The 18,275-nt window shown below is 39.4% G+C and overlaps 1 protein-coding gene across 1 annotated transcript; it reads right to left on the reverse strand.

Annotated features, from left to right (window-relative positions):
- Positions 1-5,387: 5,387 nt before the first annotated feature.
- LOC144641739 (uncharacterized) lies at positions 5,388-17,127 on the reverse strand. Its single transcript, XM_078500769.1, has 7 exons — positions 17,066-17,127; positions 10,803-10,886; positions 10,177-10,336; positions 9,575-9,697; positions 6,656-6,848; positions 6,094-6,258; positions 5,388-5,665 (listed from the first exon to the last, which is right to left on the reverse strand). The coding sequence occupies exons 2-7, from the start codon at positions 10,880-10,882 to the stop codon at positions 5,520-5,522; spliced, it is 867 nt and encodes a 288-aa protein (XP_078356895.1). The 5' UTR covers positions 10,883-10,886; positions 17,066-17,127; the 3' UTR covers positions 5,388-5,519.
- Positions 17,128-18,275: the final 1,148 nt, after the last annotated feature.

The following is an 18,275-nucleotide window of genomic DNA, read 5'->3' on the forward strand; positions in this document are numbered from 1 at the left end:
TACATTGCAACAGCGGGCAGTTGCTCAAGCGAAAAGAATTTAGCATAAACAACACAATATTTCGTAAACATTGTAACTTTACAAAACTTTATATCAGCTCACACAATAAAACATTATTTAAAACTCGAAAACCTTAGCAGCTAGCGAGTCAGCAAAAAAAAAAATACTGTCGCCTACCTGCAAGCCGGTGAGACAACAAAATTCATTGTCAGGTCCGCCATGGCCATGTTATTGGATTTCACATTTCTTTCTGGTTTTCGTCAACCATAGTATCCGCAGAAAGTTTCAAACGGTAAACATAACACACATAACATAACATTGAACATACCACATGATTGTGATAACTTAAACAAATGAAAGAAAGTTGCGGGCAACACATCCCAAGAAATCAAGCGATCAAAACAGATCGGCTTGAACAGTTGATTGAAAGTTGCGTCACGCAATCTAACCTGAATCCAACTGCCTTATGGGCGAACTGAATAATTATTGTCCAAGAATCGGACTGTCCAAAATATGGGCTGTAAATATTTTTGACCGACGTATTTGTTTGATTTCTTGTTTTCGACCACTTCCTGTACATCTACATCTGGATGCTTCCAAATTTGAAATTTTAGGCTCGCTTTTCAAATACAAAAAAACCCGCTTTTTCAAAATAATAAATTGTTCTAGTAAACGATAAAGGTAAGTAAGAAAGAAATAAAAAGTGGAACACAAATAAGTCTTTACAAACCACGCCGCCACGCACTTGTCATTCATACTTCGTTGTTGTTCTCGCGAAGCTTTATCAACTTACAAAACAAATGGAGGAGTTGCGCTTTTTGTTTCACACTTCAAAGTATAGAGGAAGTTGCGGCAATCGAGGGGGATAACCGAGCACGTTCGTCTTGGAGACTGCAATGATCTTATAGCAAACCATTTAATTTCGTGGAATTTCTGTTAGAGCACGAACTAGTTTTTGCAAGAGCAGGTGTATTTGGATTGTCTTCATCAAAGAAAGGCGAAATTATATAAGTCCCAAGCATCGCCATTCTAGTTTTTCATAGGAAATATTCAAAACAGCACGGGCCTTTCTAATATCCCACTCACCGTGCTGATAAAAAAGCCATTAGAAGCAGAGATGTGCTAAATGTGCACATGGCCGACAAGATCAGGTTTGTAAACGTATCTCACGTTTATACGGTAGTATAAGCTTATAGATTTCCTTTAATGGCTGAGTGGAAAATTTTTCTAGGCAAAAATGTCTTGTTCACTTTTTCGTTGGCTATATTTTTAGTGTGGCCATAAATGTGCAGGGTTTTTCTATCCTTCTGATAATTTCCACCCTATATCTTTCTCCGTAAGAAGGAATAGATGATGAGGTCAATTGAGCTCTATTACACCCCCCCCCCCCCTTAACGAACCCGCCCAACCGGGAAATGAAAAAACCCGTCCGCGAATAGGACTGTTTGAGTTTTCTTTCAGCTAAATACGTTTTCAGCTTAATACGTAAGCTTCGTTTCTAATAAACATACCAAAATGGTGCACACGAGGACATATACATCTGTTAAAAATATTTAGAGCCGATATTTTGGACAGTCCGATTCTTGGACAATAATTATTCAGTTCGCCCATAAGGCAGTTGGATTCAGGTTAGATTGCGTGACGCAACTTTCAATCAACTGTTCAAGCCGATCTGTTGTGATCGATTGATTTCTTGGGATGTGTTGCCCGCAACTTTCTTTCATTTGTTTCAGTTATCACAATCATGTGGTATGTTCAATGTTATGTTATGTGTGTTATGTTTACCGTTTGAATCTTTCTGCGGATACTATGGTTGACGAAAACCAGAAAGAAATGTGGAATCCAATAACATGGCCATGGCGGACCTGACAATGAATTTTGTTGTCTCACCGGCTTGCAGGTAGGCGACAGTATATTTTTTGCTGACTCGCTAGCTGCTAAGGTTTTCGAGTTTTAAATGATGTTTTATTATGTGAGCGGATATAAAGTTTTGTAAGGTTACAATGTTTACGAAATATTGTGTTGTTTATGCTAAATTGGTTTCGCGTGAGCAACTGCCCGCTGTTGCAATGTAAACAAAACATGTTCGCAACATAAGCCAAGTTGCCGCCTGGTTGCACTAAAAGCTCGCTTAAACCACAACACATTTTTCCATTTCCATACTCTTTGACTTCTTTTTAGTTGGTATGGAAACAAATGTAATGCGGAAGTAGTTGGACTTTTGCGCAATGACCCGTTGAAAATGTGCAATTTTTTTTAGCCGTTGGCGTCAGATGGCCAAGTACACTTGAAATCAAAAATATTCCGTATTGTTTGTTTCTTTTTAACGAACCAAAATTGCGTGCTTTATACAGATAAAGGTCCAATTTATTCCAGGAGAGTTAAGACAATTCCTAAAATTGGAGCATAAATTTTCGAAGCAGTGACTCGACGTTTTTTCCTATTTTCAGTTGTCGCCATTGCTAAAAATAGGCTGCCGGTCGTGGTCCAATTGAATGTAATTCTTAAAAAAATATTTCTTGCGATATTTGCAAATATGAAAGCTGTTTCGTTTTTTAGTTAAGACAGATTGGTGGGCAAAGTTTAAAGAAAATAGATTTTTCTTATTTCAGAATATGACTTACTTTGAATCAATGGAAAATATTTTTGTCATTCGCCGCTCCAAGTCGCTCGTGCGTGACGAACATCAGGGAGAGTTCAAGTGCTGTTAGTTTTGGTATTTCTTCTATTGTAGGCAATCTTTAGGATAAATACTATTTTTCTAAAGTCTAAAACGTATAAAACTTCAAAGCTAATTTTACCGTGTTGTCTTTGCCCAAAAAATATACAAATTACTCTATTGCGTGTTTCGTGTCACGTGTTTCAGTTGTTCTTTTCAAAGCCGCGGAATTGTAATTTTGTCGACCTTTGATCGACCTTTCTTAAAAACTGCTACTAGATCCTACACTTTTGAAACCATAAACCTAAAATTCAACGACTGGACTCTCTTTGGCTAAAATATCAGAAGATTTGAAGCACTACCGGTCAGCTTTTTTCCTCACTGAATTTGGATTATTTTAGCCTTTTTCCTAAATGAGAAAAATGTGTCTACTTAATCGAGGCTCAGCTGGCTCAGAAATAATCAGAGATAAAAATACTAACTATATTTCAATAAAGGAAGAGTCAATCTATGCAACTAAGGTAAGGAAAGGTTTACAGCGGTTGAAACGTCTGGGTAGTAAGAAGCTGAAATGCGTGAAATTTCGGATTGTCGAGAAGTGAAATTTGAGCTTCCGGTACGATTACCGTTATTTGTGGTTTTCTGCCGTAAATTTGAATATTTCGAAAAACTAACTTCATATCTTACAGTTACATACCTAGGCCCTCAAACTGACAAAGTATGAGTTTTTGGCTGTGGCCAAAATTTCTTTGATTTTTTCTGACCATGACACTTAAGCAATCAGTTTAGTATTTATGTAACTGAAAGCTTGTAACGTATTGATGAAATATACCACAAGTATATTGTATATATCCACGGGGAAAATGTTTGGCCTCGTGGACACGGCATGGTCTAGTGGTCAAGGCATTAAGGCTTGCAATCTGGATGTCCCTGGTTCGAAACTTCGGCCTCAACAGTAGGTGAATTCGCAACTCTGAAATGCCAAATTTCACCTTCTAGGCTATACAAACAGGGTCAGTCTTTCTGCACTAGCTAGGATATTTAGCACTACAATGCTTATTAATAAAAGCGATACCTAAATAAAGTGGATCAATTGTTATTTTGTATTTGAGCTTACAATATGTAGTCTTGCTGAATATCTCAGCATAAATAATTGAATATGATTTGCTAGCCATTTTTTTGTGATCAATTTAGTTATTTAAAAAACACAGAGATAGTAGCTTAAAACCTTTTTGCAACTGTCCGTAAAACAAAGCCTGTATAAAGTGACGAAGCTTAAGCTCTTGGCGAAACTAGTAACAAAATCATATCACACACAATTAAATTTTAATTCCTTTTTCGCTTGGTGGCTTTACCAAAGTTACAAAACCACTTGGTTGCTTGAACGGCATCAAAAAACTAACAGATAGTTGAACAGGCTCGCAGGAACATTTTTTTCCAAATTGAAGCTTTGTAGCGATTTTTATAATCGAGTTTTTGCGAAAACAGAGCACGAAATTTGTCGCGATTTTACCATCAATATCATCCACTTTCACTTTTTAGCTACGTCACGGACAAAGCTTGTTGTCCGTAATCCGTCTTTAGTTAATCTCTGTCAGTCGAAACCATCCTTGGTTATTTTCGCGTTTTAATTGTACTCCTTTCGTGTTTTTCTATGTTTGAAAATTATTATTTCAAGGTTTCATTCAATTTGGAAGTAATCAGAAAAATGACTTAAAATACCGTGACATTGCTTCCTTTTAAGGAAAAGCTATCACTCTTATTACCCCTATACCAATTATCTGAGAATCTTGCATTGGGCCTAAAACGAGTGCGCCCCAATCATAACAGAAATGATGTTTCCAAAATGGGGACGATTGGTCCAAAAAACGCCAGCTGCACAGAGGGCCAGGGCACGCAGGGATAAAAATATATTTGATTAGATACTTTTATCAGGTGACACCGCCTCCTCCTCCCCGCAACCTACCACCCAAAAAATCAGATCAGGGCGCTTTGGCAGAAGTTTTCTGGGCTTCACGCTCTTCTGCAGTCAAATAATATTGAGGCTCAAAGCAGCAAAACGATGGGATTGCTGCTTATGGAGATTTAATTCAAAACAACAGAAAGCAAGTTCAAGTTAAAAAGATCACATACGTTCTACAAATGTGTCCTGTCATCTTTATTTTTGGTAGGTCAGCTCTGGCATCAACAACCAAAGAGCAACCGACCAACTACAGAATTTAAATTGAATTAGTGATCCCCGTGAGCTCAGGTGGGTTCGAGAAGCTTCCATGAAGACGTGTTGATGGACAGTTAACCAACAGGCCACATAGCCCAGTCACCTCTGATGCTAACAAGGTTTAATTTCAAGAATTTATAAGGAGCGCCCATCTGAAGATTCTTAGTCGTCAGTTCGACCAAGGAATGATGGGACGGGAAGTCAGCCTGTCACCCGTCGCTTCTCATACTATGTTATTAGACACGGCTGGCCAAGGGCGAGTGAGACCAAGTCATGACAGAAGTATAATGCTGTCAAAATGGAGACGAGTGCCCCAAATGAACGCCAGCTGCACAAAAGGCAAGGTTATGTCGGAATAAAAACTAAACAACTTATTTGATAATATACTATAATCACGGTTTAGAAATAGTTTAAGCGCTTCAGCCCCCAACCCTCCGCCTCCCCCATCTCGCGAAAACGAGTAAGTACAACCAAAAGAATCACATACACTCAACAACTATGTCCTAAAAACTTTATTTGGTTGATCAGCTATAGAATCAACAACAAAACAGCAAAATACGTACGACTAAGTACATAGAATCAGTGATCCCGTTGAAGCTAATTGGGTTCGGCAAACTTCCATGAAGATGCGTTGATGGACATTTAACCAACAGGCCACATAGCCCATTCACCTCTGACGCTACTATGGGAATCGAGCCACCATCGCCCCGTCATCTGTACCCCCAGGACTTTACCCTCGTAGCACACCTGATGCGTGCCGTATTCCTTGGTAAACTGCAACTTAGAACCTGAAGAGAAAACAGTTAAGCCGCAGGTTATGGTAGCTACTTATATGCCACTATCTGATCCGCCTAGCCCCCAAGGAGAAATGAAGGTGTAACGTGCGTTCGGAACCGTCCTCATACAAAACTGATTTCTTACACGTCAACATGCGCTTTAGATGTTCGACAAACGTTGGATTGACATGATAAAGCGACTGTTGAGACCTATCATAAAATCAGCTAACTTTAATTTGGTCAGGGCAGTACCAAATGGGGAGATTTCAATGTGTGTGTAAAATAAAAGATGCTTTTTTTAAAAAAAAAAATGAGAGAGCAAAAGAAGTGGCGAGACAGTGAACATTGCAGCGGGTTCAAGTTTATGCATGCGCTCCTGGATATGTTATTTTTAAACACTTTTGATAACTTTATTAAATACGTTTTAGTTTTGAACCCACCTGTGATCTTTCCATTTTTGAAAGTAAAAGGGCCAACTTCGTCGATTCCTGTTCCTGTAAACTGGTTTCTGTTTTGGAAAGTCATGTTGACATCGATAAGCCATTTACTTCCTGCACTTTTTCCTTCAAACGCACGATGGTCAATGAAATAACCTATCCAGTGACCTAAAATAAACAAAATAAATAAATAAATAAATAAAATGAATAAATGAATGAATCAACCAACCAATCAATCAATCAATCAGTCAATCGAACAATCTGTCAGTCAATCAACCATTTAACCAGCCGGTCGGTCGGTCGGTCGGTCGGTCGGTCAATCAGTCAGTCTGTCAAATAATCAAGTAATCGATCGGCAGTTTTCCCAGGAGTGGAAATTTCTTTGAAGGCCGGAGCAAGGGGTAAGGAGACTCCGCCAAGTCCAATAGAGTCTGGTTAAACATATACATTTTGTCTATTGAAACTGAATCTAAGAGAACTACGAAGGCTAAGTGTGCTTAGAAACTGCGATAGGGAGTACGTACATAACAAATAACAGCAAACAAGAAATTGTTATGGAAAATACCTGATGGCAGAGCTTGAGAACTCTTTGAAGAGAGGACAACGGACAATTCCTTAGACTCTGCCGCGGACAACTTGGCTGATTTAGGTTTTGGGGTGGGAGCTGCTGAAGATGCCACAGCCTTTGCAGCCTTAACGGGAACGACGCCTTTAAGCTTCTCCATAATTTGGTTGATTGCTTCAGTCTCACTGGAGCACTAACATGGAAACAAAAGAGTCAGTCTGACACTCTTGTTTGTGCGATATGAGTAAATGTATGATGTCCCACAGTGGTGTATCAAAAAATGTAAATGTTGTTTTATAGAGCCTTTTTTAAGCTCCGAGATAGCTAGTTTCTAGGCATGCGACTAAAACAGAAGAAACAAATATTTCAAATGAACATAAAATGATGTGCCAAAATCGGCACATCAGATCATTTTACAATCCTCGCAAAACCGACTATCTCCCAACCCCAAACTAAGAACAATAGGAAAGTGCGAGTCAGAGATATGAGGGATAGTGCGTGGCGGCCGTTTGGTAGATGGATGTTGGATAAGGACTGGTCCCATGTTATCGCTGCTCCTACGTGCAAGCAAAAGTTTGATTTGTTCTCAAGTGACTTACAGGATGCCATTGAACGGTTCCTGCCGTGGAGAACGATTAAGGTTAACTGCTCTGACAGGCCCTGGACTACTAAGAAATTAAAGATCTTGATCAGGAAACGCCAGGAGGCCTTTCTCAAACACGGCAAGAGTTCTGATACCTACAAGTTATGGCGGAACAAGGTTCAGACGGAAATAAGATCTGCTAAGAAACGTTTCTACCAAACCAAGGTTGCCGAGCTGGAGCTCGACCAATCAAATAGTACGAACTGGTGGAGTCATATCAAACGGCTTACTGGGAAAGACATTAAACAAGACTGGTCCTACCAGTTCTTAGGTGAAAATTGCCCAGATACACCCGCTCTCGCTAATAAGGTCAACGATTTTTTTCTTGGTTTAACGGACCTGTTTACCCCCTTAGAGCCTCCATCCTGCGCACCCCAAGAGGTTCCGCCCGAGTTCTTGGTATCAGAGAGTGAAGTACTGAAAGCCCTCCATGCAGTCAAGACCCGTAAAGCTGTTGGACCGGATTTGATTCCTAACAGAGTGCTAAAGGAGTTCGCTCCAGAATTAGCCGCAGTAGTACGTGACATTTATAACTCCTCCCTAGTTGAGGGCAACTTCCCTGACTCCCTGAAAGCCACCATATTAAACCCGATTCCTAAGATTTCCCCTCCACAACAAATCGAGAAAGACCTGCGCCCAATCGCTCTCACCTGCGCGTTAGCTAAAGTGATGGAGGGTTTCACCCGTGCCCGTCTGATTTCCCAAGTTACTAATAAGATTGACCCACGGCAATACGCGTGCGCTGGCCGGTCTTCTACCGATGCGCTGGTTTACCTCCTTCAAGCGGTGTATGAAGCAGTCGACACTGGGAACAGCGGCGCAAGGCTATTTATGGCGGATTTCTCTAAAGGGTTCGACATGATCGATCACGAAGTTCTCATCAAGGAATTAGAGAAATTGGACGTGCACCCCGTTTTGGTGAATTGGATTAAGGCCTTCTTAAGCAATCGAACCCAGGCTGTGAGAATCGGGAACACTGTGTCTGATTGGAAGACCCCTAAGGGAGGTATCCCCCAAGGCACCAAGTTAGGAGTAATCCTATTCTCTATTATGACGAACAGCCTCCTACGTGCTTGGAACCTTAGAATTAAGTTTGTCGATGACACAACAGCCTTAGAAATCATCCCTAGAAATAGTGTAAGCTTGCTTAACTTTGCTGCCAACGATATTTTTGAATTTTCAAACGAGCACAAGATGAAACTTAATCCTTCTAAATGCAACGAAATGTTAATCAATTTTATGAGTAACCATAATTTTGTAATTAATCCTATTATACTTGGAAATAACGTAATCGAACGAACCTCAACATACAAACTCCTTGGAGTTTACATCAGCAGCGACTTAAAATGGGACTACCACATAGACTATATTGTTAAAAAAGCGAACAAAAGACTATTTTCTCTAAGGATACTAAAGCAATGCGGTGCCACGCCGGTAGCATTAGCCAAAGTATTTGTTACGGAATAGTGCGTCCTATTTTAGAATATGCCGCCCCTGTCTGGCAGAACATTCCTGACTTTTTAGATAATAACATTGAGAGAGTCCAGAAGAGAGCCATGTTTATTATTTGTCCTTCCCTCGACTACAACGAGGCATTACGGCTGCTCGGCCTCACTTCATTGAGAGAACGGCGCCAACATCTTTGCCGGCAGTATGTCTGTAAACTTCAAGATGTAAATAGCCCTCTTCATTTTCTTTTGCCTCGACGTGAGGAGATTGTACATAACTACGACTTAAGATCCGGCACAAGTCGAAGCACCATCAAACCTCGCAGAACGAAGCGTTCGCAGGACTTCGTCACTTTTCGATATTACACCTCGAACTAGCTTGTTTATAATAGAACCTTTTATTGTATATATATTGTAATTTTTATATTTATAGTTTATATTTATACCTTAGCTTGTTTTTTACTCTGTAATTCAGTTATTAATACTGCAATGAGTGTCTATTAAACATTACATTACATTATTATATAAAAATCCCAACTGGCCGATGGTAGACCAGTTGGCTACATACAAAGCGCGACCGAAGATTTGAACCAGGGACCACCGAAAACAAATCCAACTAGTGGAAGGGTGTCGGGGTTGAACCCGGGACCTCCGGATTACAACACCAGCAGCCTTAACCACTCGGCCATGCTGCTTTCTGTGTATTAGTTTTACCTACCAAGTTCCGGCGATAAGTTACCCGTGATATCTAGAACAGCTCGACTCGAAAGTAACTCCTTCTAACTCCTTCCGCGCGTTAAAGCATTACCGCGCGCGTTAAAGCCTTACCGAGCTCATGAACACTCCCTGAAAATTTGCGAGAAGAGCATCGACATGAGCATATTCCTCCATGTCAAAGTTTTCGGTGACTACAGGCATGATTATTGGCGTTTTCTTGGTGAGGTACTTGCGCTGTATAAAGAAAAGCAAGACGTCTTTAAGGACAAAGAAAGTGTATGTACGTCAATATTAGACGATATCAGACGGTAGAAAAACATCGGTATCAGACCAGAAAACTTTGCCAAACTTAACTTTCTAATGTTGTTGGATAATTGGAACAGGCCTCTTTCCAAATACGACATTTATAATTTCTTTCAACTTCTTGCCGTTGAACTCGTCAACTCAAATTCTTTTTTTCACATCCATCTTGTACGTGTAACATACAACACCAACTGACATTGGTCGTGACTTTATCCACAGTGAAGTTTCGAACACTTCGGGGCAAACGGAAAGTTAAAGTAAACTACTAACAGACCTCATTCTCCTCCCCTCCCCTTCACTAAAACAGTAAGTAAAACTTGATTAGATACAAGATTGACAATTTTGCCTGAAAGTTGTTTTTTAGCAAATAGTAAATCTTCATTGAATTTTTGAATTGAATTGTATCTTACCATGGCGTAGTTGTACTCAAAGACACACTCATCTGATTTTGCCCACTTCTCGTTTAGAAAAATCAAGAAAACCTTGGCATCGCGGACATTTGCGACAATATCTTCGCGGTAAGTGTTCCCTCCGTGAATATCTGTGCACATCCAAGTACTGATGCCACGGCTATGGCAGAAAGAACAGAAATAAAAAGGAAGCTTTTAAACCTATGTTAAATAAGTAAAAACCTGACGATCTTAAAGAAAAACTCTACCAATACCACCACTATCACAACCACCACCACAATTACAACGTACCTTCATCGCCGCAACCACCACCACCACTACAAGCACTACCACCAGCAGCATCACGATCACCACCACCACCATCATCTTCATCACCATCACTACAACCACCACCACTACCACTATTACCACCGTCGCCATCACCATCACTAAAGCCATCATCGTCATCATCACCTCCTTCACCACCACCATCGCCACCACCGCCGCCACCATTACCAGTACCGCCACTCTCACAACAGCCACCGTACCACTTACAGTTGAGTATGGTCGAATTACTAAAATATTGTCATGCTTTCAGACCAACTTTCACAGTGGTGTACTAAAATATATTCCGTACGAACGCTTACCTATGGAATACGCTTCTCGCTTTGTCCGCTAACTTCTTAGATGAAGCAACGTTCAAACTCAAAAAATAATCAGCACACATTTCCCTACGAAATAAAAAGTGAAACCGTTTATAAACATATTATACTTTGTTTGTAAAATAACAGCCAAACAGTTAAAAGACTCAATCAAAGAGGTCTATGACCTACTCGTGAATGCATTAGATATATTTGAATCGTTCCTTTGAACAGCATACTATCGTTGGAAATATTTATTATAGGGATTAATAATAATAATCAACTTTATTAAAAGAGGGTAAACACATAACAGGTCGCTTAGGTATAAGAATTACTTTTTTCATATTTTTTATTGCTTAGTAAACCGATGGCTCAGTGGTACAGCTCTGCGTTCTAAAGCGTGTGACCCGCGATCAACTCTCATACCCCGTAGCTACAGTTCTTTTTTTCTTCTTATTTTTTTTCCACGGATATTATATACATATCTGTCTTGTATAGAGTTTCGTTACTCTTTTACTGATTATCCTTTAATAAATTGTGTCGTGCTCTAACCTTCCCAGTCTTTTAATAACACATAATCACTGGTCATCGTTTCCGAATGTTCGCAATTATTAAAGTAAAGGCAATATTTCATCGTTTGGGAAAAGATTATTTCTCATTTACAGGGGTGAAGTATTTTCTACACGTATTTCTTTGAACTGATACCTTTGTAAAGCTGTATTTTTATTCACAGCCGAGGGAAAAGAAATTTAGAAAGCGCCCGTGAGCATACCTAATTTGCATAATGTTTACAACACATGGATGGACGGATGGCTCAACCTCCCCACTATACTCGTTCATTATGCATTCACGAGTAAAAAGCATTCTCATATTTTACGTGTTCTCGTTGCCATATATGGTCAAATGACGTTATAGTCCAATAATGAATCCTGGTCTTGCTTAACCTTGCGTAAGGTACAGACCTTTTGAGAAGGAGTAGCTATAGTTGAACAATTTCTTCTGAGTAAGAATTTTTTTAACCTTTCAGCTTTTTACCAATATATCCCTCTGCAAGTTTTTTCTTTTTTTTCTTTTTCAACATCCATATGTTTACCAGGTGAGGCTTGTTTCAATTTTATTCGTGCTTACTTGTGTACGATTTTTTTTTACACTGTATCGGCTAGTTTTAATCATGCGAGAATACTTTGCCGAATACTATACTTTACTCAGTCGCTTCTGTAGTACAAGTACATGAATTGATTTTTTTTCACTTTGAGTTGACTTTATTTGGCCTTGGGTTGATTATCTGTTGCCGTGAGTTGATTTTCTTTGGTCGTAATTAAGTTGATTTTTTGATCCCTTGCTATGATCGATGTTCTGTGGTGAGTTTATTTCATATTGCCACTACATAAACTTATTTAAGTAAACTTTTCCGAAGTGCTCAGCAAAGACAAAACAGAAAAGATTGACCAAAATTAACTTTATTAAACTAAACTTGCTCTGTTCTTATTCTGCGCGGGCCATGAATACAAACTAGTGTACAGTAAAAGTTGTTCAAACTGTGCACATGACGAGATAAAAGATGACCACTGATTTATCCCAGAACAAATTTATACTTTATGTGTACGTGAGCAACCCATGAGTGCAGCGATGATGGTCAGAAGAGTGAGACGAGAATACTTAACCACGAAATATCACGAAATATAAAGCAAAACAATAAGAGGACCGAGAAGCTATTTTATATTGCTAGAAAGCAGACAATTAATTATTATTTTGCTCTGCCTCAAGAAAATAGCCAAATTTCGCTATTTTCAAATTCAGCCTAAAATAATAGACATCACAACGAGGCTCCGGGGAATAAACTCCACAAACTCTATAGTTTAGTCCCCGGAGCCTCGTCCTGAGGTCTATTGTTTTAGGCCGAATTTTAATATATCGAAATTGGGCTTTTCGTTTTGCTGTGAGCATGTTTTGTTTTGCGATAAGAAATTCAGTTTAACCGTCAGCGATTTAATTTTTTTGCACCTATAGGGCGCCTTATACTTTAAGTGCTTTGGCCGCATATTTACCAGAAAGGAAACATTGTAAACTCCTGTTAAAATTAAATGCGGGAGCTTCGCTTTTAGGGTTGCTTAAATTTATATATTTAGTTTCGAATTCAAGAAGTTAGAAATCCAAAAACTGTCGACAAAGCATGTAAACATTTCTTAGGCCATTTTGAATTCATTTTCTAAGGGCAGGAAACCAATTTGAAGTCAAGCAGAACAAATTACCAATTCATTCTCCCGCCTCACCTGATGTCATTTCTAAGGTTCGGAGCAAAGTTAGAATATTAATGTTTCGAGCTAACGGCCGAGACGAACTATTAATATTAGTGAACTTTAGAAAGAAAAAATATGGATGTCGTACATATTCATGTCATGTCTTTCCAAATCTGCAGAACATAGCCTGCCGCGGCCGCATTCTTTGTTTTCTATAAATAAGCTAGAGGCTGCTAGACGCAAGAAATTATTTCTAACCGCCTTATGACAAAAAAGTTGGTTGGAATTCTACAGTTGACTGACGTCTTCCCTTAATATGTCGTTATTAATACTATTACGGAGCAATGCTTAACGCACAATGTTTTGAACTAACAACCGTGATATCTTTGTTTGTTGAAGAGTCAACGCCGATTGATATCGATCGTGACTGAATCAGCGTCTATGCTGCACACCAAATTTTGTTCGAATTGGCCGAGAGAAGGCCAAATATTCTTTTGAGGTCATTCATGATCAACGAGAAAACTGAATAACCGATGATACGGCACTGCCTTAATTTGCTGCAAAATTAATTTGGAGCCGGAGACCTTAACTGACCCATATTAACTATTCTAAACTGCAAATATATGTTCGGAATTGTGTTTTATCTCTTATTTATACGTAATTAAACTGCCTGGTACTTCATAGTACACAACTTTATTTACAAAAACGTGCTGTGCGAACTATTACCAACTCAGACTATCGAGAACATTCTGCCTCCTTATTTGCTAAACTGGGCATCTTAGATATCTTCCAAGTCAATGCATTGCAAATAGCTAAATTTATGTTTTACTATCATAACCAATTATTGCCCCCGATGTTTCTCAATTTGTTTTCTACTTGTAGTCAAATACACAGTTATGACACAAGAATAGCCAAGTGTTATCGACCACATCACTGTCGTACAAATCTAAAGCAGTTTACAATACTTTTCCAGGGCCCAAAAATTTGGAATTCTCTACCAGAATCGATCACTGGCCGGTTCGAGTAGCTTCTCTTCTTTTAAGAAAAAAATGATTAAATTTCTAATAAAATGAGTCTGAAATTGGCCTAGCTGCACATTCACAGCGAAATTACTAACATATTGCTAACCCGAGGTGGCCTCCCCCATAAGCCTTGTGGTTTCTTTGAGGTCTCATCGCCCTATCTATTTAGTTATTTTGTACGTATTAATTTCTAAAGTGGCAAATAAAATGATGATGATGATGATCATGATGATGAACTAAGACACACACGGTCGCCATGACGAGAACGCTCACAATTTAGCTCAACTTATCTGCAGCGAATCAGTTCAAGATTGCACGAAGAAAGAAGAAAGGTTTCGTCAGTAACTTCAAGAAACTGGAAGCCTTACCTTGAAAGACAAGGAAGCCGCTAGAACCCTTCCTTCAAACTCTTGATCCAATGTAAGAAAGCAACTGCAAGTTAATTGCCTGTAGCGAAGTAAACGCGACGTGCCAACAAAGCGGAAAAAGTTCAAGATAAATGGCTCATGGACGCAGGAAATTTTTCTATCGCCTTATCACAAATTAATTTGGTGGGAATGCGGTTGTTTATAACAAAGGGCCCGACAGACCGCTGAGAATTTTAAAGTTGTTTGTCCTTGTTTGAGCTCTTAGCTCTGAACTATTGTCCGGTTTCCATCGGTAGTAATATTTGGGTTTGTCTAATGACCATGATTTGGACCTTCGATCCATCAAGGTTATAGTTTCATATTTTATTAGTTTTAGTTCTTCCGAATTTTTTCAGTGGCCGTTTACTTTTTATTTTGGTTTTTAATGTAGGTTTGTTTGTATTCGCTCTCTTAAGTCAGTCTCAGAATTGACTCAAGTTTTCCGGGGTCACCGAGATTCGTACCGAAATATGTGTACAATTTAGCTATATCAACGGTTGATGAACCTTCGAGGTTGTAGTCAGTAGTCAGTAAAAGTCAGTAGTTAGTCAGTCATAGCTGAAGACAATAAAGAAGCGAGAGAGAAGATTTGCGATGGAGTCCTGGCTACCTCTTGCACAGCTGATTGCCAAGCATTTCAACACAATCCTGAAATTGAACTTACAACCATGATATCTTTCTATGTCGATGAGCAAACGCCGGTCAATATATATCGATCGCGACTGATTCAGCGTTCTACAGATTAAACTTCCCTGAAACAATATCTCGTCATAACCTCGAGTTCCATACCACCATTTATACCACCATTTGCCAGATATACTGCACACTAAATTATATTCGCATTGACCGAGAGTAGGCCGAATATTCTTTTGAGGTCATCAATTCATGATCAAACAGTGATCAACGTGAAAACGGAATAACCGATGATACGACACTGCCTTTATTTGCTGCAAAATTAATATGGAGCGGAGACCTTTACTGTCCCATATTAACTATTCTAAAATGCAAATATATGTTCAAAATTTTGTTTTATCTCTTGTTGATACTGTAACTGCCTGGTACTTCATAGTACACAACTGAGACACACACGGTCGCCATGACGAGAACGCTCCCAATTTAGCTCAATTTATCTGCAGCGAATTTCAAGATTGCACGAAAAAAATATTCAAGGTTTTGTCAGTAACTCTAAAAAGCTGGAAGCCTTACCTTCAAAGACAAAAAAAGCCGTAAGAACTCTTCCTTCACTCTTGATCCAGTGCAAGCAAGCTGCTGCAAGATAATCGCCTGTAGCGAAGCAGATGCGACGCGCCAACAAAGCAGAAAACGTTCAAGATAAATGGATCATGGACGCGGGAAATTTTCTTACCGCCTTATCACAAGATTAATTTGGTGGGATTGCAGTTGCTCTAACTGCTTTTTTTTCAAAAATTGTTATCGTTATTAACATTGTTTCGGAGCAACGCTTTAAGCACAGTTGTTATAAAGCGTATATATTTTTTTACAATTGTGTGATTTTACTTCATGATCAGTTGTTTATAATTCTGTAGCTAACGTGAGAATCTTGTGATTTAAAGGACCGACAGCCGGCTGAGAGATTTAAAGTTGTTTGTCTTAGTTCATTAACAGCTCTTAGCTCTGAACAATAGTTTCCATCGGTAGTCATGTTTGGGTTTATCTACTGACTTTGGTTTGACCTCCATATTTAGGTTCCTGTTATGGTTTCGTCTTCTATTAGTTTTAGTTCTTTCGAATTGGTCATTGGCCGTTTACTCTTTATGTTGGGTTTTGATAAAGGTCTGTTTGTATTCGCTTTCTTAAGTAAGTCCCAGAAGTGTCTCAAGTTTTCCGTGGTCACCCAGATTCGTACCGAAATATGTCTACAATTTCGCTATATAGTTAATGAACCTTCGAGGTTGTAGTCAGTAGTCAGAAAAAGTCAGTAGTAGGTCAGTCACAGCTGAAGACAATAAAGAAGTGAGAGAGAAGATTTGCGATAGAGTCTGATTACCTCTTGCACAGCTGATTGCCAAGCATTTCAACACAATCCTGTAATTGAACTAACAACCATGATATCTTTCTATGTCGATGAGCAAACGCCGGTCAATATATATCGATCGCGACTGATTCAGCGTTCTACAGATTAAACTTCCCTGAAACAATATCTCGTCATAACCTCGAGTTCCATACCACCATTTATACCACCATTTGCCAGATATACTGCACACTAAATTATATTCGCATTGACCGAGAGTAGGCCGAATATTCTTTTGAGGTCATCAATTCATGATCAACGTGAAAACGGAATAACCGATGACACGGCACTGCCTTTATTTGCTGCAAAATTAATTTGGAGCGGAGACCTTTACTGTCCCATATTAACTATTCTAAATTGCAAATATATGTTCAGAATTTTGTTATATTTTATCTTTTATTGGTACTGTAACTGCATGGTACCTGGGTACTTCATAGTACACAACTAAGACACACACGGTCGCCATGGCGAGAACGCTCCCAACTTAAATCCTGCAGCGAATTTCAAAACTGCACGAATTATAATATTCAAGGTTTTGTCAGTAACTTTAAAAAGCTGGAAGCCTTACCTTGAAAGACAAAAAAGCCGTAAGAACCCTTCCTTCAAACTCTTGTTCCAGTGCAAGCAAGCTACTGCAAGCTATTTATCGCCTGTAGCGAAACAGACGCGACGCGCCAACAATGCGGAAAAAGTTCAAGATAAATGGCTCATGGACGCGGGAAATCTTTTTTCCGCCTTTAAGTTATTGCAAGATTAATTTGGTGAGATTGCAGTTGTTCTGAAAGCTTTTCTAAAATTCCCGAGGGATACTCAAAAACGTTTTGCACGGGGAGGCTCCGCCTAACAGAAAAGGGTTCTCCTTTCGTATACCTACATAGGAATACTGCAACCCCGACATAAAATCGCTCACTAAGAAGAAGGTAAACTCTGGATTTTGCCCGAGACCTTTCGTTGAAGCAGTTTTTTAAAGGACAGTAAATGCCACCGTGTGCTTTCTGAAATTATTTAACTCCTTGCGGCTGGCATTAATGGGAACGTTAAACTTTCCCTGTGAATATATAGCTGGTGTAATAGCTGATCCGCCGGACTCAGACAGAGAGAAAGAGACGAGAACCTTCGTGGTAACTGCAATAGTCGCGGAAGACAGGATTTCGACGTTATTTTCACGCTGACGCGAAAAGCAAGAAGGAGCACCACGCACAAGAAACCCTCAAATCTCAAAGGTCACGCTAGCGCTGTGGAGTGTCGAGATGTTGCCCTATCAAAGTCTGGTACCTAGAGTACTTCACAGTGCTTCACCACGACGGAAGTGGCCAAAAATGACATTTCAAATCTGTTATGTCTGTTTTATCTAGACAGTGTCGACGTTTGCAAAGATCGAAAACGAAAAAAAAATGAGATTTTCACGAAAAAAACAAAACAAATAATTCACGAGTCACGCAAAAAAAAATGTATAATAGCTTGGTACCGGAATTGTTTAACGCAAATAGTCATGATTATGGAGGCGCGGTGGCCTAATGGTTAGTGCGCCGGACTCCGGATCAAGCGGTCCGGGTTCGAGCCCTGGCTGGGGTTACTGTTAGTCACTGGAAAACTCACCTCATCACCATTGGCGAAAATGCCGTTTATTTAAAAATTGGTTCATGCTTAAGCGTACACTATCGAATCATGGTGCACGCGGGAAGTTTGGAGAGCACTCAAGAAGCTCTTGTGCACAACTAAAAGTATGAACCAATTGTTTTATAACATTGCCGGTAGAAATGTAGATCAAAACCTGC

The sequence above is a fragment of the Oculina patagonica genome, chromosome 2 (assembly GCF_052425735.1).
Source record: "Oculina patagonica isolate OP01 chromosome 2, crgOcupat, whole genome shotgun sequence".
Lineage (NCBI taxonomy): Eukaryota > Metazoa > Cnidaria > Anthozoa > Scleractinia > Oculinidae > Oculina > Oculina patagonica.